Here is a 27,540-nt window from a genome sequence, read left to right on the forward strand (position 1 = left end):
GCAGCGGAGAACATGTCCTCTGGTTTCTTTGGACAAACATTACTGCGATGCAGGCCACCACACTTGACACATCTCGAACCGAGTGAACGGACCTGTAATCTGATAGACTGTTTAGACCAATCAGAGTGGACTAACAACTCGCCTCCGTTTGTTTACAGAAGAAAAGGAATTGGGTGCGTGACTGGGTAGCTCGCCGCGATGAATTAGGAGCATCAAATCAACTATTAAATGAATTTTGGGACGATGATGTCCAAAGTTACGAAAACTTTATTGTATTTCAGATACAAGGGCTTACAATATACAATATATTCTGAAAACCTAATTGAAATTAATTCACTTTCAATATATATTCATTAATCGATTTAAAAGAAATTCAGTTTATTGAGGGAAGCTAAAAGTCAATCGATTTAAAAGAAACTCAGATTATTGAGGGATGTTATGTAGTCAATTGTGGTTATTGAAATTCAGGTGAACAAAGTTTTTCTACTATATATAACTGTTTATTTACACCTAATTAATCATTTACAAAATAATGTAAAAGTAATAATATGTTTTATTATTTATTAATAAAACGAATATATTTATTCATTCAGAATCCACAGAATCAGTAGCTCTCTGTGCATGTAATTAATTATGCAGAGTTCTGGCTGAAACTTTATTATTTCTAGAGCAGAATGCAAATGCAAAATTATCACATGGTTTATTTATTCAAAGCTACCATTAACACGACAGAAATAAACTGTATAATATTTACTTAATTATTCAGGAAATCTTAAATAAATAAGAAGTAGCAAAAAACTTGGGAGCATTACATATATTATCACAAGTAAAAGAATATATATATTATAACATATTTCCAACAGGAAGATACCTATCGCAAATTATTACTTTTGGATCCTACTGAAATTGTGTTTCTGGACACCACACAAATAATATATAAAGTAATATCAACAAATATTAATAATGATTAAATATAGTGATTATACTTTACTTTTAAAATGCTGAAACGGATAGTTTAAGAAAATTAGAATTCATCAAGCATACTTTGTATACACCTTAATACACCTAAAAGTACTTGTACTCAGTGTTTCACATCCAAGCTGAATTGTAACAAATTATACCACAGAATGTTTTTATACAAAGCAACAAATTTAAACATCCCCAATAAAACAGATTTACATATTTTTTTCATAATTCCATTTTTATTTTTATAGTTTATAATACCATATATTTATTGCATCCTCATGTAGGGATGCTTGTAGAAAAATGAATATAAGCTCATTTAATTATAGAAGTATGCATCTTGTTAATGAAGCAGTGAAGTGTTATAAACACTGAACAGTGACGTGTCTTATAACACTTCATAAGATGCGTATGCATTAAAAAATGCCATGGTTTGGCTATCGCTTCATCTCGGCATTTTCGACATCATAGAACTCACTGTCACGACGTCTCTGCGAATGCTGCTCGGAGAAACTTCCCGGATAGACCTTTCAACAGGTTCAAAGTAGAAACGGAAACGCTGACTCATTTCCCCTACGTTTCTACTCAGTCGAAGTGAGCGTTTATATTGTCAAAGTAGTCGTAACGAGCGGCTCGCTACGAGCTGCTCGGACAGGTGTAAACTGGCCTTTACCTTACCGAAAAGAACGAGACTCTGAAGGTTCTCTATCTAAACCTTCGAAATACAAATTCATAGGTATTGATTCTTGTTACTTCCAACAATCATTATTCGGCGTGTTATTTTAACTCATATTTCTTGTGTACTATTTCCGGATTTCATGTTAGTTATTTAAATTCTTTGACTGCTACTGGAGCTCGTATAGTTCTTTCGATGTACATTTAAGGTTCAAATTTTGCCATCTGACACTGCGAGCGTCTTTAGGTCAGTATGTGGCTGCATGGTTGCATCTATGTATTAGTGTTCGTATTTTCCACTATATGTGATTGAATAAAGAGTTCTTCACACCCTTCTTCTTACTCTTCTGTTATCTCAAGACCTGAGTATAATTCTTCATACAGTCTTTCTAGAGCTTGTTAGTTTATGTTAGCAAAAAGTAAGGGACTCTATGCTAGCCTCTGAATAATAAGAAGAACTATGTCATGGAAAATTTCAATTATTCCCTCAACGTCGCAGGCCCCATCGGCCGCGGTGAATCCCATGGAGGGGTTTGAATTTATTGTCGACACTCTTACAGCTGCAACTTTTGACGGAAAGATTTCAATTTTGAGCTTTATTGAATAACTAAATTCTCATTTTCTGCTGCATCCAGTACCAAGAGTAACAGGACGTTACCATTGCCACGTCCGCCCTTTGAAGCTACATCTTTAAGAATGCATTAGTTAAGTCGAGGACTGGATGGAAAGTCCAAATTTTTAATTTGTTACATGGCAAGATGCAGAACGAAGAACTAATTCAAGTAATTTGGCCGCGATTACTACTCCAAGTTCAGGTTTACTTCGAGCTTCAAAATCAATGAATATTGGAAAGCTTATTAGAATTAACCACGAAGTTCCAAAATCGAATAAGTGCTGTGAGAGACCAAATGAGCGAAGTTTTAGGCCAACTCCTCAGCAAAAACCGCAGTTTGAGCCGAAGAAACAATTTGATAAGAGATAAAAAATTCAACCGGGAGTAGCGGGGGAGGGAGGGGCAGGAAAGAGATAAACAAAAAGCAGAGGACAAGTTAACTAAAAAGGGGTGCTGGTAATAAGATGGTGCAGTCACCCTGGAATAAGAAAAATCTCTAGGATATTAAATTAAATATTGTAGTAATAAGAAATTTGGAAATGCTTAATAGTGCAAGTTTTATTAAACAGTATCCTTGCTGAAGCTGCCATTCATATCGGAGCTCAATGTAGTTTCATTTACAAAAATAAGTTACGCATTAAATATTATATGTATAAATAAAGCGAATGAAAACGGAGAACAGCAGTCTAGACTTTACAAAAAGAGGTAAGTTAACTGGCCAAGTCGCGCCAAACATTTTAAAATCGCTCGGCAAAACTGAAATACTTTAAAATTAGTAAAAAGAGGAAACACTCGAAATGCAGTCTATGGTAAATAGAAGGAAAGAACTTTTTAGCGCCCTTAGCATTTACATGATAAAATGCATTCCTCATTCCACTTAGCTAAAGGCTTCCGAAATGAAAGGACTTCCAATAACTCCTTGGAATGATAATATTGATATCTATGTGTGAATTTAAAACATCTCTAGCTAAGAAACTAGCTTTTTCATTTCTATAGAATCCATCATGACCCCGCACATAAGCTAAACGGATATCAGTTCCCTTGTTTCTAAGCGAACTGACAGTTAAAAGAGTTTCGATTACTAATTTGTCGCTGCTGGTAATAGTGTTCAAAAGATGAAGTGTATGTGTGTGATTATGGGAAAACCTCGAGGGCTATTAGCCTAAGGGAAGGGATGCCTTTGTGGAGGACTTTCTAAGGGAAACTGGCTCGTATACACGTTACACATGCGGAAAACCACGAAAACGCCCATGCAGCCAGCCCGTTCGCGGAATTTGAACCTCGGACCGAACTACCAGTGTTCAGCGACTTTACCGCTCGGCCGCTGGTAGGCCTCAAAAGAGGAAGAGAAGAAAGAGAATCAGAACATACAGTAGGTTAAAAAAAGTATTGGAAATTGCCTATAATTGATCATATTTAGCTAACAAAGGAAATGCTTGACAATTTTAACTGGACATAATGAACACAGGAGGCAATAAAGACACAAATCTAAGGAAACTTTCATTTTACTATGTCTTTTACACAAAATATACAAAAAAAAAAAAAAAAAAAAAAAAAAAAAAAATTGCATGTCAAAAATGTATTGACAAGATCATACAGTAAACTGTGGGAACAAAATTTAATACTTCGCATTCATACTTTTGCATCTACAACAGCTTGTAATCTATTTGTCATAGAGAAAACTTGTTGTTGAAAAGTTTTATTGGGAATTTTGTGCCATTCTTGCTGGAGTATACGCTCATATTTCGCTTAAAGTCCATCTTTAAGCGAAATTTTATGTTTCCTGACTTCTACGTCCAATTTGTGAGATAAACTTTCAATTGAATTTATATCAGGCGATTGGAGAGGTGTCTTTAATTGGCGAGGAGCGTTATAGAGTAACTATTGATCATCTGGCAATAGTTCCCTGTATTCTTAGTGTCATTGTCATGTTGAAACCAAATGATGTTCCTAAGCAAAGTTTTTGGGCACTGAATTTCATGTTATGGCGCAATATGTCAACACGTGCGTACGTGCGTGCTGTCATAATAAAATCAGTGAAGCACAGGTTACCAATTCCGTTTGCTGCTATACAGCCCCAAACTACAACGATCCCTCCAACATGTTTTACAGTCAGTGTTAAATGTTTTTTTTTTTTTTTTTTTTTTTTTTTCCAGTTCGGTGTTAGGCTTTCTCCACGCATGTTTTCGTCTATCACTCTCGAAAATATTAAGCTTCGATTCGTCGGACAAAATAACAGTTTTTCAAAATTCTTCTGATAAATTAAAATGAGATTTTGCAAAATCTAATCCCTTTCTCCTGTTTATTTCTAAAATGAAAGGTTTCTTTCTAGTTGCCCTTCCATAATAACTTCCTCCATGTCAGACATTCCGTATAATCTGTACATTAAAAGTTTTATACGAAGTATTAGCAACATCTTTGGCTAATTGGGGGGGGGCAATTATTTTAGGGATTTTCTTAACCTCTTTAATAATTACACTAAACACATGATCTCGACATAACAAAATTTGCATAGCAGTTAGAACTTTGCCAATACTATTTTGACATGCAATTTCACATTTTAGTTGTATATTTTCTGTAAAAAAGGCATATTAAATTGAAAGTTTCATTAGATTTGTGTGTTTATTACCTCCTATGTTCGGCATGTCCAGTTAAAATTGTCAAACATTTCCTTTGTTAGGTACTATAATGAATTATAGGCAATTGCCAATACCTTTTTTATCCACTGTATAAGATACCTTGAGGATGCTGCCTTACTATCCTTGATCCATTTGATGGCAAGATAAATACTGAGAAGTTCTGCTTGAAAAACTGTGCATTCATCTCGAATTCGGTGCTTGAAATAGCAAACCTCAGATTGGTCTTAAAAAATAACAAATGTAAGCCCAACTTTATTGTTCGTTTTACTGCGATCTGTGAAACAAAATGTATGAACAGACTTTTCAGTACTCTCTTTATAATCGTAAAAATGTTTAAGCTCTAAAGTAGCTAGATGAGGAATATCAGGGAAATGGACATTTCCATTATTACAGTCTTCCAAACTATCAGTTACCAATGCCTCCAAAATATTATTCTCATATTCAATTTCGAAATCAATAGGCGGAACCTACAAGAACGAAAGTAGCCTCATAACTTAAGGTTCTATGACCACTAATAATATGAAGAATTGTCCGTCGAATCTTCTTCAGATTTCTTTTGTTAACCTTCTTTGCAAGAACATATACCCAAGCTCGAGAGCCTTACGAAATGAAAGTCACAATACACTGCTTATACATCATTTTTTCTGACTTCATAGCTTACTCCAAAAGTACTTTTTGTCAATTCTGTGAAAACACTTAATAATTTCACATTAAGAAAGGAATTCAGTGTGCTTTTTCCATGTTAATTAATGATCAAGTATGACACCAAGATACTTAACACTTTCTACAAATCAAAATTTCCGAAACAATCATAGCTTTCCTTTTTGAGGGATTGAAAGTGAGTTTATGATTGATCGTCCCAACGGAGACAAAATACAGCACTGCTTGTACCCTTGAAAGAATATTAGTCAAAACAATTGGAAGTAAGTTTTCTCCAAATGCAATTTTTAAGCAACCCTCAAGATGAATTAAAAGATCCTTTATTATTATGTTCCAAAGAGTAGGTCCGGTAACAGAGCCTTGAAGATAGCCTTTTTCTAGAGAACAAACCTTACCTGTGACCCAAGCTGAAGCTCAAGTATCATCTCGTTTAAGAAGCTTTTAAATAGGTTATAAATATTATGTGGTATACCAGCATCTTTTAGAATTTTTAAGATAGAAAGCCACCAAACTTCATCAAAAGCACCTTTGAAATCCAGAAAAATAATAACTATTGTAAACTTAATTTGCTTTCTTTACTGCAAGATATTTCTAAGGTAAATAAGGGCATCTTCAGCAGATTTCAGAGAAACAAAACCGAACTGAGAATCATTATAAAAACATTTCTGGCTCAAATACCAATTTATTCTATTAATGAAGAGAGTTTCAAGACATTTTCCCAAAGTAGGTAAGAGGCTAATGTGTCTAATATTATCAAGATAAGAAGTTCTTGTTTCTAAAGTTTTACGGATCAAAGTAATCTGAGCTCCCTTCCATTGTGTTAAAAAAGACTCCTAATGATTAACAAAGGTTGAAATGTCTGTACAAAAATAATGCTATTCACCGCATGAAAGTGCTGTATAATTTCATTGGAAAGTGAGTCTACCACAGGTGATTTATTCTTCTTGAGATTTTTTAATAACATTGTTAACTTCTGAAGTAGAGAATTGACAGTCCATAAATGAAACATATTGCCTCTCTGACTCAATACGTATAGCTCTATGAGAATTCCTACCAACGCGCGCCTTATCTGTTTGGTAATTCTTTGTCAAAATAGCAAAAATTGTATCAGTCAATGACGAGGCAACACTGCCATCCATAAATTTGATCCCTGAAATCTCAGTCCTTTTAGCAAAATTGGTCTTGACCCCATACTTATATACAGGGTGCGGCAGCGTTCATAGCGTAATTTGACTTGCATTGCACAATGACGTACTGCATGAATGCGCACCAGCTCGTGCCGCATTCGTGTACTAATGAGCTGCTATTTCAAGTGTGCAAGAAAAAAAAATCATTTAACGCTCAGAAACAAGATCTTCCTCACACTACTCCAACTAATAAAATCGTCGAGCTTCGTTTCTCTAGTATCAGTGATAGAACTATGCCAAATCGTTGACTTGCTATTCGAATCCATACCACATAAAAATTGAATGGTTTCTTAATCGTTGAAATTTGTGAAATGTTTAATAATTCTATATCAGTATTAGCTCGAGGCTCAAAATATGCAGAACAAATAGTCAAGTCAGATGCATTCATTTTTATATCCAAAACAACAGTATTATAAAATGTATGATTTAAGTCCAAAAGAGGAGAAAGATTCTGATTACGAATAATAACAGCAGACTTGACAACTTCTGCTTCAGAATTATACTAAACTTTATATTTAATTAAGAAGCCAGGAAGAACACCTTTATAAAAGTGCGGTTCCTGAATCAGTACGACCTCAATGTCGTTTGCCTCCATATAAAATAAATTGCTGAGTAGCAGATTTTGATTTGTACAAATTAATATGTGAATTGACGGACTTGCTCATAAAAATTTTTTGAAGCTGCAAGTTTCATCATAAATATATGGCTGGGGCAAAATCCACAAAATGGCTTATGATTTACATCAATTTTCTGTTTTTTATTGAATCTTTTGCAGTTAGCAGCACACTTGCACTTCCTTTTATCGCATTCTGAACTCTAAAGGGCGATTCAAATAGGAATTTATCTGTGCTAGTGGAATCGGTTCTATGTGTCGAGTAACTCCGCTATACGGGAAGTTCAGATTTTTTAACTCGCTCCGCTATGAAGAAAAACTGGTTTTGGAGCCGTGTCGGTTGTATCAGATGTTTCCGTTAGTTCAGATACACTCCAGTGTGAACAGCCCTTTATGCTCACCAGAGCAGCAATAAAAAGACAAAGAATTTCTGCAATCAGGACTTTTGTAATAATCAGGTGAAACATTTTTAACACCTAACTAAAACAACAAAATCTTCAGCTTTACATATATTCCACATCACTTTAATAAGCCGAAAACTTAATGCACGATTACGCACAGCAAGATGCACATCAATAACTAGATTTCTCTTACGTTGAAACTTTTTAAAAGTAAAACGAACTTTAACGTCTTTCCAATATGCTTTACATACATTAATTTGTTCTTCAATAATTTTTAAGAGTTCATCATCACTAATGCTATTTGACATATTTTTAAATAAGAGTACAGGATATTTTCGCCTTGGAACAGAGGGATTCAAAATAGTTCAGGCTTCCTACAAAACAGAAAATTTTTCTGTATCATACCTAGAAACCATTACTTTCACCATTAGTTTAATGTTTTTAATTGTTCTAGTATTTGTAACTCCAATTTTATATTTCCGAGGGTTGATTTCAGCTTAAAGAAGTTTTTAACTTCATCTATTGTACAATTGTTGCCCAGACGGTATAGTGGCTAGGGAAGCTTACTGCGGTACCGAAGGGCCCGGGCTCGAATCTCGGAGAAGACATGGGTGTTTGTAAATGTATAGTGTCCGTGGGGCATGAAGCCAGTCTTAAATGTGCGTCGAAAAGCCGAAAGTCCTCTCGTGTAGTCTGGTGGAAAGGGACAGGGGTAGGAGACCTACGGACCACTGCCGGGGTGCTTTTTCTCAAAACTGGAGTGAAAAATTGAAGTCCAGCCTCACTTTGGAGTAGGCTCTGGCAATTCTTCCATGTAATAGGGATACAGCAACAACAGCAACACTAGATATACAGTTTTAAGCACTCCAATAACACATCAATCTGAATCAGTCTGATTTGGTGCAACAGATGGTGCCACAAAATTAGCATAGGATTTCGTTTGCATGATATAATTCAATAAGCTTTCTTTGCAAGCTTCGCGAAATTTATAGATTTAACATGCTCAACATACAATGTAATCAAACTTTTAATATTACCCAAAGCCTTTTTTGAATCATCACGAATCTTCTGACTCAAATTACATTCGGATACTATGCTGATTCCACTTTTTGAATTATCCAGAGCTAGATAGAACTCGTTACGACCACAATCGCCATGTTGGCCCTCCTATGAAAGTATTTAAACGCATTATTTCCATTATTTTCACTTATATTGAACTAAGAAACAACCATGGTGAATCCCTTGAAAGTTAATTTTTTAATTTTAAGCGGATGAGAGGATTCAACCCGAAACTCTTCCGGTTTATCACTCTAATTTAAAGCCACATACTCCATTCGTATAGAACAAAATTTTCATTGAAATCATTCGTTTCTTGATTAAAAGAGTTTACAGCTTCTATGGGAAATCGATTCTTATTTCTGCCGGTCATAAATTTCCTGTGTTACCAGTTAATTATTTTTCAAAGCTCTATCATTGTATAATTATTTTTCTCCTTATGTTTTGATGCTTTCCATAATATTTTACTATACTTTAAGGAATTTCATGTAGTCACCAAAAGAATCAAAATATTCAACAAAAATATAATTCAGATGGTTCATAATAACAAGCTTTTCAGGTACGTGTAATTTGATAATATAGATTTCAATTTTTTTTTCATTCATTTCAGTAAATCTGAAGTAAAAGCTTTTTTAAATCTTTTCTCATTTTTAAATTACCTTCATTTATTTTGTTGGAAATTTCCACTGTTAATTCACTCAGTTTTCAGGAATTTTTTTTAAACATCCTCCTTTTTGTTTATTAATTATATTTTTTAAAGTCGGGACTAAGTATTTTTGAGATTTTCCCAAATCCAAGAAGCATTTTAACTCCATCGTCTTCGGTTGCGCCTATAGCGTGTAGACTTGTCGTTTTTGCCATTAAAGCAGGAGTAAAAAAAGGGAGAGAAATCTTCCTTCGTTGTTTCGATTTAGTTGATTTTTGCTCAAAGTTATTCTTTCACCACTTAGAAATTATTTTTTACTTAAGATTTTGTTAAGAGTATATCAAAATTATGTGACTCATCTTTTGTGTTTTTTAAAGAAATACCTTCTTTATTTTGATGTGTTTTTCTTACATTATCTCTCTGATATTCAGAAAGATAAACACTTTTAAAATACTGTCTCATTTATATGGAAAATTTATTATAACATTCCTTCACAATATCACTATCAACTTCCCCATTTCTTAGTAAAATTTCAAGCAACGTTATTAGCTGATCTGTTTTACATTTGGAAACATTGCAGACTTTTTGAGTTAGCTCTTTTAAAAGATTTAATTTATTTTTTAAACCCTTACCTGTTAATAAATTTGAAAAACCTCATATTTTATGAAATCTTTCCATATACATGCCCAAGACTTTTCTTTCTTATCATTATCCTCAACAGTCGATTTCTTATCTTATATTTCTGATTCAGTCCAATTTTTAGCCCTAGACATTTGGCCGCTTAATTGCCCTTTTTCTTTCCCTAATTTTGTTTTTAAATCACAAGATTTTCAATCAGAGTAAGTTTTTCTTCATTACGAGCAGTAGACTAATATCTAAGTTTTTGTTCAAATCAAAAATTAGGAATTTTGGTATTTACACATTATCCCGTCGACCGTTGGCTGAAATTTTGGCAACGGTCGCCATTCGTCAGTCGTTATTGCGGAATTCTAAAGGAAATGGTCATCCATAATTAGCGCCAAATCACGTTACTTGGTCGGTCGATGGGATAAGCCTGTGATTTAAATACAGAACCTTTTGAATATCTTCTATGGTTTAGATGGGATTGGCTTTTATTTTATAGCTTTCTCTGTCGTATCAATAAGAAGCCTATAAAATTTCTGAATGGATTTAAATATTTCAGTTTCCTTTGCGAAATCACCTTCATTACGTAGTCTAATTTCTTTTTGGTAACTTCATAGTCTTTAAAACTTTTATATGCTTTTCTCTCTTTTTAATTTTTTATAATCACAATAAAACATACGTTATTAACAATATAAAAACTACACCATGCAAAATATAATTTGCTTCATACAAAATTTCTTTATATACTATAAATGATCAAAATTAAAAGCTATGACAAAGAAGAAAACTTTAAGATCCAAATCAAGACCCTTTCGTGCCTTATTCACGTTTCCAGGCTTGTGATTGTAGAGCAATATGGACCAGGGAAGAAAAAAAAAATTCTTAATGAATTTACTTCGGAATTATGTGACTTAATTCGGAAACTATAAATGATGCATTATACATGTGTGCTAAAAACATTTATGAATATAAATATTCAGAATTACTCTTGCTCATTATCCTTTCTTATTCCCTTATTTATACGTTAATTCCTCGCTTCCATTTTAAATCGATTATACAACTCTGTTTGCAACTTCCCCCTGTTTTCCAATGGCGGGAATGCCTTCAACACAGCTTGTTTGAAAGCTCATACATATAACTCGGTGCACCGACAGGACCTAAGAACACTTTTCTAATACATTTATGCCAGTTTAAAGCTTATTCTTTTAACACTGATGAGAATATCAGTACCTTCTGAGACTCGGCACAGCGTGCAACATAAAATACACCTCAATTTTTTTAAAAAAAATTGTATTACCACCCTATTCCACCAAATATAACGTTCGGATTGATCGTCGCGATGAACGCTTCTATTAACCGGCCATATCCATCTAATGGATCACTTCCTAACCTGGGGCCAAATCTCGTTGAGGTCAGCACACTTATATCTAATACTGCACCTTCACATGTTCCTTGCACTATTACTACTTTACAGTACGCAACTATCTATACCACCAAATTACACAAAACGAAAAACATTTGCAACAGCCTTTCTTCAATTTTCCTCGTAGGTGCCAATAGTAAAACCTGGAGTGGGTTCCAACTATCTCTGTAGTGTCAATTACCATAAAACTGAGAGGTTACGTTCGGTCTGTGAAGTGAATTATCAGCACAAAAATGTCTAACTATCGAAGAAGCTAACACAGAAATAAAATACTTTTATTCTACTTCACCACTTGTGAGTGATTAAATTAAAACATACAACATAAAATTACCAGGCAGTCTAGACCTGGTTTCAACACAAAGCTGCCTTTTACGAAGGATATAAGTTCAGGAATTTAAATCTAATCTTGCAGAGACTATAAGATTAGGCAGACCAAGACAGAATTTCGAACAAGCACTTACCAAGCAGGATCTAAATTCGGCCTAAAATAATCCTAGCAAGAACAATCTTTTCTCTTATCGACAAGGTAGAGGAAGCAAGCCAAAACTCTCCCACTCCTATTCGTAAAATTCTACTCTTTATTTCGGGATTACAAATAAGTCTCCGCCGTTTTTTTATCAAAAATTGAGCATTTATTATGAAAGAATGGTATGTTATGCTTTATTCAATTTACTGCCCATCGCTAGCCACTACCTTTTACCATCTTTCTGGCAGCATATGGATACCACGTCGGAAGAACACTTCATCTTTCGAGGCTATCATCAAAGCAACCCAATTTTTGGTATCTTCATATGATGTGAAGCGTTGCTCGGACAGCCATGGGTCATCAGTCGAAACAAGTAGTAATCAGAAGGAGCAATATACTGTGAACACAGCGGGAGGGGGAAAACGTCTCATTTGAATGTTTAAGAGAAAGTTCTGACAGGTGCCGTAACATGTAGGTGAACGTTATCATGTAGGTGTAGGAGAATAATTTTGTTATGTTTGAAGTCGTAGTAGGAGCATTTTTCTGAAGTGCTCAGCCCAATCTTGTCTGTGTTCGGTAGAGAGTCTCAGTAATGGTTTTATTCGGTTTGAGCAACTTATAAAACACGACACCAAGTTGATTCTGCCTTATACACAACATATATTTTTCATGAATATTCGGCTTCGTTGTCGATGTTGAAGCATGGCCAGCTGGTCCTAATGATTTCTTCTTCTTTGGGGTATCGTAATGGATCCATTTTTCATCACCAGTGACTATATGATGCAACAAATTCTCTCGTTTGTGCCTGGCAAGCAGCATTTCACGTGTAAAAAAGCGGCGTTCAAATGTTCACGGCTTCAGTTCATATAGAACCCAATTACCTTGCTTTTGAATCGTTTTCAATGATTTTAAATGATGTGAAATTGCTTTTTGAGTCACTATTAATGTAAATGCAAGTTCTACTTGCGTTTGGCGCGAATCTTCACCCAATGATGCTTCCAATTCCGCGTCTTCGTATACTTTCATTCATCAGCTTAGTTCTTTGCCTTCAGCCTAAAATTCGCAGTTCTTAAACTTTTGAGACCGCTCACAACTTCTCTCACTTCAGACAGCCTCACCATATTGTTCTACAAGCAATCGATGCGCCTCAGCTGCAGATTTCTTCAAATTAAGGAAGTAAACCAAATGAACGCAATGAAGCTCATTCGGCTCAAAACTCGATATTTTCGCTCATTCATTATGATGCTGATACAATATCGCTAATATTTCAAGGTTATGTCGTTAGTAGTTTCCAGCCTTACAATGAGACGTTTTACACCAGAAATATTAAGCGTAACTTGGTGGCTCCATTTTTTTCAAACGGCGGTGACTTATTTGTACTCCCTAGAGTAAAACTGTTTACAATTCAAAATCTACATAAATTATGGAATGAGAGAGAGAGAGAGAGAGAGCCTTCTGAGAAAAAGAGGCAGAAAAGAAAGATTTAAATTAAACTAACATTTCATTAGTAAAACCTAAACATAAATGCCACAACTCATATAAATAACACCTTCCTGATGAATTCTGAAAATCTGCACAAACCTGCATTTTACCTGCACTATTGATAACATTCCTTTAAAAATGCTAGATAACTATTTTTGATACGTAATGTGTATTAATAAATTCTTCCAATCTGTTCTTTCGATTTAACCTTGATTAAAGAGAAAACTGTTTTGGCTAAAATTAAGCTTGCTGTTACGCTTTCTGTTTTCATATTTCTCATTCATTTAAATGGCATAAGGAGATAAAACTGCATAAAATATGATTTTGGGAAGCTATGTTTAGATGAATGCATTTATGTAATTTAATTTAATAATGTATCATCACATATAACATGTCCCCTATATCATTTAGCAAATGTGCTTGTTTTCAATATCATGTCATCGCATATCATTTGGAAAATACACAACAAATTTTAATAGAAATTCAGCTACATACTTCATACAAACCTACTATTCTTCCCCACTGCATTAGTCAGAGATCAGCTATAAGAAATACACTTTAAAAATCTATTATATTATCAATTTTATCATTTTATTCTTACGCATCAGTAACAAAATAGCGTCATAGTTTCATTTTGGATGAATAAAAATTGGTTATATTTAATGCAAATAATAATAATAAAAAAAAAAAGCTTCTATGGTAAAAATGGTAAATTGTTTCTATTTTATGCAAATAAAAATAATTTCTTTGCTTTAGTACACTAAAGGTGAAAACAGGATTATGTGTTTAGCTTTAGATAATATAAAAAATTAAATTGATTATTTCATTTTAATTAGACATAAATGGATTGTGTACTGGGCAATTAAAAATAATTTCCTCTTTCAGTTTATTTTCTCGAAGTAAGTGGGCGCATTCAGAAGTCAAACAACAAAAATCAGCGTTATATTTACAAAATTTTCACAGGACTAGATTCGATGGTTTTACCGAACCACCATCCTCAGCTGCAAAACCGCAAATGAATTTCTGAATTAGTATTTATTCGGCGTGTTATTGTGTCTTAATTAAGTGTGCGCATTTTGCATTTTATATTTCAAGGAAATAAAAGTATTTTTTTAACTGAATAATTTTTGCTGAAGTAAAATAGAATGCAAGAAAAACTACAGCATCCACTAAATATTATGTATTTGACCTACATATGAGGAGGAGAAGATAAAGAAATTATGCTATTCTTCATTTTCCGATTACCTGGATGGGTTACGGTCTCAGTTAATCTAGATTACTGGAGTTCAACATTATTTTAAAACATAATTTAATTTGCAATTAAAATAAATTTACTCACTATGTCTAAATAAGCTTTTGTTAGTGAAACTGACATTGAATTGAAAAGACATTTTAGTATGTTCTTCAGCTCCCTGATGCAGATTAAAAGAACTGATAGGAAACTAACAGATTCCTTATACATGAAAATGCAAATTCAGTACAGAATGTCAAAATTACCTCCTTCCCAGTAATAATTCAGTAGTTTCGTAGCCACATCCACACCAGCTCGTAATTTAGCTGCAGGTGTCAAGCCGTGAATTTTAAGATCCATAAATAACAGCACTAAGTTTTCTCGAAATTTTGGGTGCCCTGAAATAGACAACGACATTTGAGTACAAAGGTTTACCATTTCTCAAAGCTCTTAGTACCATTATTACACCATTGATTTTGAAGAAATCAAGGCGAAAAATCTGCTTACTGAGAGACAGTTTTAGTAATTTTTTAAGTGCAATATTTCAGAGTGGTGAGCCATTTTAAGAATTCTCACACAAGTAAAAAACTGCGTAAGCATTATATCTCCTAAAGTTAATTTCGGAAATATACTTCGAATTATCAGAATGAAAGCACTAAGAGCAATATTAAAGTATGCTATATATGCTATCAAATGGACTTAATCACAAACAGCTCAGTAACGCAAATCAAATTTTTTATTACATTTGTAATCATATATTTATAAATACGTTGCATATTTATTTTATTACATTTATAGACTGGAAATTAAACGTGACTTGCGTAATAATCATAACATTTTGAGATAGAAATTGTTAAGTATGTAAGTATAAAAAATGAAAGTAACTGAGCTCATAGTCGTAAATTCTTAGTCTAATTATGCATGTTAACAAAATATATACATACTATGTATCATATACTTTTTTATTTTGTGCATATGTTTCATAAGGAAGTTAAAAATGTTTTCAAAATTGTAATATATATATATATATATTACAATTTTTGATTTTATGGGCCAATTTTTATTTTTATGTTATTGATTTTATGGGCCTTATTCGTTTCATGAAGCTTGATAGCCCTCTAGCTTGAAGAATTCCGACTTTAATTAACAATTTACTATATTTTTCCAATTTATACTTGCTTTCTATGGCTAATTTTTAACATTTTGTGGAATTAGCCATTTTATCTTTCACCTACCCCCAACTTACTTAAAACTCGTTGAGCAAGACGCCATCTTGAACAATTTCTTCATTCCTCAACAGATTGCCACCCCCTCCCACTGAGTCAGGTTTGTGCCAACGGTCAGTCACTTTTCATTGGCTCTTTCACCGTGACGTTTCCTTTCCTTTTACGTCATTCTGCCTAGTTGGTTGGCTACTTTCTTATCTTTTCTGGAGGCAATTGTCCATTTGAGTAAACCTGCTCTTAACAAGAGATGTCGCCAATCCAGGTCTGTTTTTTTAAAGAAATTCTTTCCCCTGTTTTAATTTTTGGTCATAGCAAGACCCATTAAATTCTTTTAATTTTCTTCTTCGCTTTTTATTTAATTTTAATATTTAGTTTTTTACTTCGTTTACAAAGTTTAAACTCTATAAGCTAGTAGGTCTTCCCTAAAAATCTTGTATTTTTGACTAATAGCAAATCGCTATTTATTTTATTTTGTACATTTGCCTAACCAGGCCAAACTGTATAGTTTTTCTTACACCATTAATGTTTTCTTTCATTTGCATTTTCAAGCGGACGCGTCGGGAAATGAAACAGAAAATTGAGACTAAAGTTTTTTTCAAAGTTGTTTCAGTTAATATTCAAAAAGTTTCGTGTACAGTTGTCTGTTTTGACGAAACGCGATATGGAATTAGCTGGAGTCGAAAATCATTATGTATTTCTCCTGAAAAGTCAATAATGAGATTCGAATTGGGCTAATTTACCATTTACCGCTTTTTTTTTTTTTTAATTTTGCTGAAGTCTTATATCACGATTGTATTTTATTCAATTTTAAAGCTTACCTTATTTTAATCAACATGTTACTTCCAATTAGATTTGAGTTTTTAATACGCTTTTCATTTGTAAATATTCTAGTGATAATTTTGTATTTACACTTTTCATTGCACTTTATTTTACTTATGTTAAAAATTTTTTTTTCACCGGAACCACAGTATCAAAGCCACGTTTTAGCGGATGAATCAAGAATATTCTTTTTACATTGTTTTCTAATTTTTGCAGCTCAATGCGCATGCGCAAAATTCTTGACCACAAAGGTCTTTTTTAATTTGTTATCCTTTCTTTAATTATAGTTTCGGCGAAACGCGTAATGGGGTTAGCTTGATTCGACGTTCAAATAAATGAAATTTCCCTTGAAAAGCCAGTTTGGAAGTCGAGTTGGGCTAATTTACCATTTTCCGCTTACCTTTTTATCCGATTCTGTTTTTTTAATGTTTTACATGTTTAATGGTTTGATTTTCATATGTATTAATTTTTTTAAACGTGTTGAACTTTTTGGAGCAACAGCTCTTGGTAATTTTTATGCGAGCTTACTACATTTTTTTATATTTTACTTATTTTGCAGCATATTGCGCAAGATGTTTTCTAGACCAAAATTAGTTTTTCAAAATTGTAATTACTACCTTGCTTGATATATATATATATATATATATATATATATATATATATTACAATTATATAATTATATATATATTGATGTATGTTACATACATCAATTACATTTTATATTTTTATGATAATTCTGTTTTTAAAATTATGTACTAAAGATTTATTTGTGCGAGATTTTATAAAATTGGGGTAATCGCATCATTTATTTGAGGATGGAGTGTAACTATGCATATATTTTTAATTTTTCTGTTTCAATTTTCATTTCATTTTATGGTGAATTTTATCTTTAAGTGCCCGAAAGATCATGCGGAAAGAAATGTGATACAGTTTTCTTGGATTATTCAAGTTTTGATGTTTCAGATTATTCTCTCTTGAAAAATCGGACTGGAACATAAAAATACGAATGATCAATAACATATTGTAAATTTTAATATGATTGGTATGTTCACTTCATAATTTGTTTTTTCTAAAATGGTAAGGGAACATCAGCATCTTCCTAGAATGGCTTAAGCTACTTCTAGTAAATTATTAATCTAAGCTTTCTATTACATATACATTATACATTCCTTTTATTTCATAATGAACTGTCTCAGACTATACATGCATCAGTTCTATTTCTAGTGAACTGTTAAACTGGATATGCCCAGTCGAATGAGAAAGACTGAAAGACTTCCCAGAGGAAAGTTAGAAATATTATCAAATTAAAGTTTGAAATGAAGCACGGAAGAAAGCCATGTAATATGCGCAGTAGTGCTCCAGTGTCCACAAGTAATACGTTTCAATGCCAGCTGTGTAGGCATGAAACCGAAGATAACAACGAGCGCAGATAAAACAGAATATTCGTGTAATATACATAATTATGGTTACTTTTAATTGATTAATCATGCAAGTAATACATTATCAAAATTAAATAAATGAATAACAAAATATTTTATTCCCTACAATTTATTAAATGCTGCGTTATTAAATACTTATTTAATAGGAATTAAGGAAAAGTACATTTCGCTCTAGAGTACACGCTCCCTAATATGTATGAAAGCAAAGGATTCTGATATTTTAGACAATTGACATAAATGAAACGAAAAAAGCTGTTTTTGTTCTGTAAATAATGGCATACTTTTCCAAGGATGTGGAAATAAGAATCCTAGGTTTTCTTAGCGCTAGTAGTACACTAATAATGCTAACAGTTTCCATGTGTATGGGTAGCATCAATACTCGTATATTTACCAGTTCTAATAAATGAGACCTTTAAGAGTAGGATAACTTCAGTAACACATTTTTAATGAATATATAATAAATGCTGGAAATGAGACTGGAAGCAAATTTAAAAAGAAGTGGGAGTATGGAAATAAACATAAATCAAATATTCTTTGACATCTGTCCAACATATATATGGCTGTCAGCATTATATATGAAGCCAAAGTTTAAGGAGCTTTCTGTCGTTTGAAAACAAACAAAGTTTCACAATGATCATTTCCATTCCCCGTATTTAGTTACATCAGCTGGAATACTGTACATAGAAACATCTGACGCATTTGAGCTGCTATATTTCGACTAAGTTACGAACTGTTATCACTTCGCTTGCATTTCGAAACTTAACTTCTTACAAAGCTTAAGGCAATATTTCTGCGTCTCTCAACCTCTAATAAGCAAATGCATTCCTTTTAATCAAGCACGATTATTGACGATTTTCTGTCATATCTTACAATATTTATAGCATTTGCGGCGCATGTCGTGCTTGTTCAAAATATTTCATACTACTGAGGTACTGTATTAATCCAGATACTGCAAAAAGTTGAAAGCCTTTGTTGCACCATTTAATGGTTCAAAGGAAAAAAGAAGTACCTTCGACGAAGAGTTATCGCCCAATCACGATTCCAGAGGCTGCCTAATGTCTCCGCGGTGTCGGCCGATGCGGACGCCGGTGAACTAAGATCTATAGTGTGCGCCATCGTCAGGGAAGAGCTTCAGAAAGTCCTGCTGCAAGTTCAGGGCTATACGGAAATAGAACCCGTAGCACCGAATGACATAGCATCTGTGGTACAGGAAGATGTTATAGAGGCGCTGGCACCCTTCACAGGAGCAGGGAGAAGCAAAAACATTACCCAACGTTCACTTCCAGTTAGGTCGCAGCCAAGACGTGAAGCCAGCCAGAGAACTGCTGCACAAAGTAGGACAGATCTGTGGAGGCCTGACGATAATGTGCCTCTATGTTTTCGTCGCGGACGCCCAGGACTTGTTCTAAGGTACTGTAGGGAAAAACGGCAGATATTTGAAAATGCAACGGCAGATATTTGAAAATGCAAGAGCCGCAAAGACGTCCAACCCTCGACGGGACAGGATACGGAATCTACATACAGCTTCGACGACGAATATTCACAACCTAGTTCTTCCCGAATAAGGAGCAGTTCACCTTATCCGCGACGCTCTTCTCAACCGCCGACAATCGCAGTCACCAGTACGCCGTTCTAGCCGTTGCCCACGCCGAACCAATGAGGAAAACTAGCTCAAGCGACCTGTACAGGAGGTGAGGCCGCAGTTGAAGAAAATCCTCCGACGTACACCACAGCCAAGTTGGAAAAGAAAAACACTTTTATCACCGTGAACGGACAGTGTGTGAAAACCCTTGTTGATTCGGGTGCCGATTATTCTGTCATATCTGAACTGTTACGTCGACAGCTAAATGCTCCTATGTTTGCTGAGAATGGACCTGTATTGAAAACTGCCTGTGGTAAAACTGTAGCCGCCTCGGGACGCTGTGTATTAAAAGTTGATTTGAATGGGACTAAGAAGCCGTTTGAATTCCTTGTGTTTCCTGAATGTAGTCATCAAATGATACTTGGATGGAGCTTTTTCCGTGCCACCGATGCCATTATCGATTGTGGAAATCAAGAATTTACAATTGCAGAAATCCTTCCAGACAATGAATATTTAAATAAGTTAGAGCCCTCCTTGTTTGCTGCAACCGATTATGTAATTGAAGCAAACACCGCAAGGCCAATATGTGCCTCGAATTCAGAACTACGGGGAGCAGATGAAGCTATGATTGTTGAAAATAGATTTCTGATATGCGAAAAAGAACTATCGATACCAGCTTCAATTGTCACTATAGAGGATGGTTGTGGTAAATTATGGGTAACTAATTGTTCTCGACGAACCCAACTGATACCGAAAGGGATGAATGTAGGCTATTTAACGACCATAAAAACGACGCTATTTGCTCCCTAAGTGGTCAGGCTCCAGAAGGTTCCAAGGAACATAGGTCCAGGAAAAGGTTATCTCAAGAAAACTTAAAAGAAATTTTCGATACTGATTTGAACAATGCTGAGAAAGACGAGCTACTGAGTCTGCTAGATGAATTTAGTGACATTTTTGACTTTAACAGTATTGCGAAAAAATCCCGATGCAATGCGGTGAAGCACAAGATTGGTACAAGTGACAGTGCACCAATAAAACAAAGGCCATACCGTGTGTCAGCCACTGAGAGGCGTGTGATTGCAGACGAAGTGCAACGAATGCTAGAAGAAGATGTGATACAACCATCAGACAGTCCATGGTCATCTCCAGTCATGCTTGTGAAGACGAAAAACGATGAATGGAGTTTTTGTATCGATTACAGAAAATTGAACAAGGTAACTAAAAAGGACGTCTATCTGTTACCTCGCATCGATCATGCTTTGGACTGCCTGGCTGGTGCAAAACTTTTCTCTATGATCGATCTGAAGTCAGGCTACTGGCAAATAGAGGTTGAAGATAAAGACAGAGAAAAGACAGATTTTGTGACTCCATATGGTTTCTATGAATTTAAAGTCATGCCGTTCGGATTATGCAATGCTCCAGGCACATTTTAACGGATGATGGACACGGTACTAAGAGGTCTCAAATGGAATATTTGTCTTTGCTTCCTCGACGACATAATCGTGTTCGCACCTAATTTCGAAGAACATCAAAAGCGTTTGAGCGAAATACTGAAATATATCCAATGAGCAGGACTGACGATAAATTCCAAGAAATGTTCATTCGGCAAAAAAAGAGCTGACTATACTGGGACACTTAGTCGATCAACATGGGATATATTCCGAAGGTAGAGGCTATAGCAAAGTTCCCTATTCCGAAAAATATCGCCGATGTCCGAAGTTTTTTGGGCTTGTGCTCCTACTACCGACGATTTATCAAAAATTTCGCAGTTATCGCAAAGCCCCTGCATGACTTGTTGAAGAAAGATGCAAAATTTTCTTGGAACGCGTTACAGATTGAATCTTTCGCAACGCTCAAAAGGCTGCTGACCAGTGGCACTGTTTTGGGACATTTTATTCCAGACTCAGGAACCATGATACATTCTGACGATAGCGGCTATGGTATCGGTGCAGTACTGGTTTAGATCCAGGATGGCAAAGAAAGACCAATAGCCTATGCATCCAGGTACCTTACTGCAGCTGAAAGGAACTATTCCACCACCGAAAAAGAATGCCTTGCCTTCATCTGGGCAATTAGTAAATTCAGGCCATACCTCTACGGAGAACCCTTCACGGTAGTCACAGATCACCACTCTTTATGTTGGCTGGACGATGTTAAGGATCCATCCGGAAGATTTGCACGGTGGGCTCTCAGATTGCAGGAGTACGACATAAATATCGTCTACAAGAGCGGTCGCAAACACTCCGATGAAGATTCATTATCAAGGAAGCTTCTTATAGAACCAATGATTGAGAACAATGAAGACATTCCTCTTTCTTTGCAGCGATCGTAGATTACGAAAAAGAGCAGCAGAAGGACAAACGATTAAAATCCATCATTACAACTCTCAAGAGAGCTGACGCATATCAAAATTATCAAATAAGAAATGGTATACTGTACAAAAGAAGCTATGATCCTATGGGACAGCAATGGCTCTTGGTGGTACCAAAGCAACTTAGTAGCGAGGTTGTAAGAAGTCTTCATGATGCTCCAACCGCTGGCCATCTCGGATTTGCCAAAACGATACTATTGGTCAGGGCCATATGGAAGCACACGGCGGTATGTATCACACTGCCGAGAATGCCAAACACAGAAATCACCGCCGCAACGTCCACTAAAACAGCTTCATCCGATAAAACCTCCTGATACACCGTTTACCAAAATTGGAATAGATCTAATTGGACGCTTTCCTGTTACTCGAAATGGGAGCAGGTGGATAATAGTTTGCACAGATTACCTTACCAGATTTGCTGTCACAAAAGCAATACCGACAGCTGAGGGTACCGAAATTGCCAAGTTTATAGTTGAAGAAATTGTACTGAAGCATGGTGCCCCCAAAGAAATGGTAAGTGACCGAGGACGCAACTTCCTATCCAACGTTGTTAAAGAAGTAATTCATCTATGCAAGACGTCTCATCTTCTGACGACTGCTTACCACTCTCATACAAATGGCTTAACTGAAAGATTCAATAAGACATTGGCAGACATGTTGTCCATGTACGTAGACGTTGAACAGAAAAATTGGGATACTATTCTACCATTTGTAACCTATGCCTATAATTCAGCCAAACAAGACAACATGGGATTCAGCCCATTCTTTCTCATTTATGGCAGAGATATCCAGACTCCTCTCGACGTAATTTTCCCATACAGTATCGAAGATCCCGAAGATACAAGTGATCAGATGCGCAACATCTGATCACTAGAGCTGAAGAAACCAGAAAGTTTGCAAAACTCCATATTCTTGAAGCGCAAACCCCAGACAAGTGCCGACACGACGAGAGACATCGACCTGTTAGCTACAACATCGGAGACTTTGTCTGGGTCTTCACTCCAGTACGAAAGGTTGGGTTATCCGAAAAGCTCCTAAGACGTTACTTTGGACCATATCGAATAACACGACAGCTCTCTGACGTGACGTACGAAGTAGAAAGTATGGAACAAAATAAGAAACGACGGAATTCAAAAGACATCGTTCACGTATTGAGATTGAAGCCTTATCTTGATCCAAAAGTACAACTAGACGATGAAAAAGAAAGCCCAATATTTCCAGGAGACCTGTTACAAGAAGCCAGACCAGATCGCAGCGGTGCGCTGCTTCTTCCTAAGAAGGGGGAAATGTAGCGAAAATTGCTCTTTTCGACCGAGCTCCTCATAGCTTAGCGGAGAAGGCGCAGGACTCGAAATCCCATCAACGGCAAGATACCTGATAATTGGTTTTTATGTAAATTTACTTCTTTTTAATGTTATCTTATTTATGTAAATTTCTTTATTATTCCAGAACATTCCAAGTCTGGAATGTTCCAGCATGTTCAACAACTGTATATAAGTAGCTCTTCATTCAGCTCGAGTTAATAAAAGGTCTTGACTTGAGTATTTGCCTGTTCATTTGTAGGATCCCCTCATCTACGCGACAATATCATTGCTGCAGTAAAATTATTTGAAAAATTAGATTGAAAGTAGAAGAGAAAAGATTAAGATTCGGGAGGAATTAATTTATCATTTACAAACAAAAACTATCTAGACACTTAGGGATGTAGAAAAATAAATAAAACGACCTCGCAGTATAACAAAGAATTAATTTTTATATTTATTATTAGTAACACTTAAGAACCTACCATATAGCAAGCTATTACGAAATACATTTATGATTTAAACACAAGCTAGATAAGTTTCCTTGTAGAACTAATCTTATGTTTGATTCTTTAAGTTTCGATAACGTTTCAAAATGTCCCAAAGTCAGAGAGGTACCAGTAAACGAAAGCTAACCCAAAGTATATTCAACTTCAATTATGAAAGTATAGAAAAATATGAACCTTAGAAACAACAGTATTTTTGTACTTATTTTTCTTTAAAAATACGAGAAATTTTAATGTAGTAAAATTCTTTTTAATCGCTCTTCTGAGATTAACTAAAAATTGAATCAAAAGAGAACACAATGATCTATAATTATGTTGTATCCCTTAATATTGCATATACATATATATATCTACTATTTTTTTTGATGTTTTTTGTTATGCTAATTGAAAAAGATAGTTTCAAGCAAGTGTAAACGGAATGGCCTAAGTTCTGAATCAAACCTGGAAAGTTTGGACTATCTTGATAATGGGGAGTATAGGACACATATGTATCGAACTAGCTGCTGATAACATTTTAAGGAAGAACGCTGCTGACTAAGTAGATTAGGTTATTTAATTACGGCAAAGCCTCGAGGGCTATCTGCCTAAGGGAAAGGATGCCTTCGTGGAGGACTTTCTAAGGGAAATTGGCTCGTATACACGTTACACATGGGGAAAACCACTAAAACACCCATGCAGCCAGCCCGTTCGTGGGATTCGGGCCTCGGACTGAACTACCAGTGTTCAGCGACTTTACCGCTCGGCCGCTGGTGGGCCACTGACTAAGTAGAATACTAGGAAATCCGAAAGTAAACTCATTATCGACGTAGAACATCTATGGTTCACGTGTCAAAGGGTACATCTTTTAGCGAACCAGTTTTGAGGAAATAAGCAAACTTCTACAAGAAAGTCAACAAGAGAGAGGATTCTTTTCAGCTGCTAAAAATAGTTTTCTAAGCAGGAACAAGAGGACACAGATCTGTCGAGAGAAAATTTCAACAGGCTAAAACATAACAAATGAAATATATAAAAATAATAAAGTGAATTTTACCGAAACGTTTTACTTTATTCGTGTACGCAAGAAAAAAATCTTATTTTTGATCAAAAATCTATCATGCGACTGAAAGGAGCAGTTTATACAGTTCATAAATTAGGAAGCTCGTGCTTTTTATTCGTATTGTTTCAAAAATAACGTTTTCAATATGTTGTATTAGAAGGTTAGATTTTATATGCATCATACAACTCAAGTTACAGGCCGTTGTTCTCCGTTTGGTTTAAAAAAAAGATTAAATAGAACGAAAGCTATAAAATTTCAAGCATAATTTCATATTTCATATGGAAAGCCTAAAACTTTTAACTTAATTTTTTTAACCGTGACTCAGTCTTTTTTTAATTTAGTCATTTTTTTTTCTTGCAATCCACAGCAAGATTAGTGTACTAAAATATTACTGAAAAGATTTGTGTGTTCATTGCAGCAGAAAAATTGTATCTTCTTATCAAATACTAATAGCACGGTATATGTATGACATTTTATTCCTGTTATATTGTCCGTTAAGAAATATTTTTAATCATAATGCTATTGTTGAATAATGTTATCTATAACTGCTCATTAAACTCCGAAACAAAACTACTGTTTAACTCTAAATAAATAAAAAAATCTAATGAAAATATCAATTGGGTAGATGATAAGTACTGGATTTTTGATAACAAAATTGTCTCCGTTATTAACGTAAAATTTAGTACCAAATGTATTTGCAATGTACAAATATTATGGCAAAAATACGGTTTTAATAAAGCATATCTTCGATATGAAATCTTTAATAAATAATTAACAGATCTGATAATATTTTCATCAATAAAAGGAAAGAAAAAATGGTGTAGTGGATTTTTCCCACTAATAATCTCTCTTAGTACTGATTTTTCTAGAGAAATTAAAGAGTTTTCTAAAAGTTAATTTAAAAAAAAAATTTTTTCTAGGAAAACTGAGCTTTAAACTTTCAGTTTCTAATTACTTCAGAATAAAATGTTGAAAACTAAGACTTCCTGTCTGTTCCCATGTTTAAAACAGAAAAAAGATCTCTTGTGAAGTATATTTTTCTGTTACATTTGTTGCCACATTCTACATCATCAATCTACAACTCCCATGACAGATCAAGTACAACAGATACAAAGGAAGACAAAGGAAAGAACTAACACTGCTTGCAAAAGTGAGAAGCTTTCCAATAATGAAAGCATCGAAGATCGCTTTTTTTCATTAGGCTTGGGCGGGAATTCATGGAGAATCCGCGGAAGATTCTGAACGCTTCGGAAAACATTGCGATTAATTTATCTCCAGAAATCACGGAGACTAGTCATCCGCAGTTGTCCCCATCGTGTTCGACGGGGAAAAAAGATTTCCGTCTCTCATTGCATTAGTATCTAACAGCATTATGTTACTTAATCACGAAAGGCAGAATGCATTCGAAATGTGTTTCTGGGAAACGGAATCCGAAATAAATATTTCCTTCATTATACTCTCTGATTACTGCATTATACGAAACCGCAACAAGGGGAGTGGCTGCAAAGGGAACTTTGGACCTAATATTGATTAACTTTAGGGAACACCAAATAACTCTCACTAATTTCAAGGATCTATGGCAATGGGTATTATTCTAAAGCCTTCTGATAAACCTACATCAAAATTAGTCGGAAATTTTTAATTCTAACGTGTGGGAAAGGAAAGAGAATGTCTACTTTAATCGATGTTAGAGAAATTAGATAATGACACTTCAAAAGAAGGTACAAGAAAGACAATACAATTAACCTCTTTTTTATCCTAATGAAATTTGCTGAGATTTTACTTTTAAAAGTTAGTTCAACAGGATATTAAAGCATATAGTTTTAAAATCAGATATGAAGCAGCAGAAAAAATTATTTTTAAAATTTTAGCTTTGTCTTTTAGTATACCTAAATTTAATAAGAAGGTTTTGAAGATATAATTATAATTCATTAGCAGTTCTAAAACGGATAATTCTAATTTATTGGCTATAAATTAATAAAGTATCTTAATTTTGAAATTTGGAGTTTTAAAAATTTAAATAACTAATTGAAAAATAATTTTGAAATAAGATGTTAAAGTTTTCATTTATTTTACTTTACAGACATGCTATAATCGCATGTATAAAGGTTCGTTTTTTTATATTGAAATAAAGTTACAAGTTGTGAAGAGCTCATCAGGTCAGATTATGGAGCTAAAGTGCTAACATCATTCTAGTCTTTTCATTGAAAGTAATAAGTGAAATAGAAAATACCTGCAACCTGTTGAGTGGGTAAAAGCATTTTCATCGTGCGGACCACAAGACACACTAGGTTCAAATCTCATTCTGAACAAAGGTCTTCAGTTGGAAGAAAAACTTTACAGAATATTAAATGAATAGATAGAAGAAGATTAATTTAATCATTCTAGTCTTAGCTATAATCCTTTGAACTCTTTTACCAATTTATAAATCGTAGGAAATGAAACTCCAGCCATTAATCAATTTGATAATGTTATTCAACATATGTAATGTTATTTAAAAATTCGACTGTCGATTTCATTGACTGACTGAACTGAAATGAATTTATGAGGGTAATGAGTGTCTGTATTTCAGACGCATTTC

At 34.5% G+C, this 27,540-nt stretch overlaps 1 protein-coding gene across 2 annotated transcripts in view; it reads right to left on the reverse strand.

Moving 5' to 3' along the window:
* Positions 1–27,540, reverse strand: part of LOC118187592 (dermonecrotic toxin StSicTox-betaIB1i-like) — a 139,431-nt gene that overhangs the window by 22,562 nt on the left and 89,329 nt on the right. For both annotated transcript variants that reach the window (XM_085809862.1, XM_035357842.2), the window contains one exon: positions 14,946–15,077. In XM_085809862.1, coding sequence (XP_085665988.1) covers positions 14,946–15,077 — 132 coding nt within the window. The remainder of the gene's footprint in view (positions 1–14,945; positions 15,078–27,540) is intronic.

This window comes from Stegodyphus dumicola, chromosome X2 (assembly GCF_044657685.1).
Source record: "Stegodyphus dumicola isolate Sdum_Otavi_A_Nest chromosome X2, ASM4465768v1".
In the NCBI taxonomy this organism is placed as follows: domain Eukaryota; kingdom Metazoa; phylum Arthropoda; class Arachnida; order Araneae; family Eresidae; genus Stegodyphus; species Stegodyphus dumicola.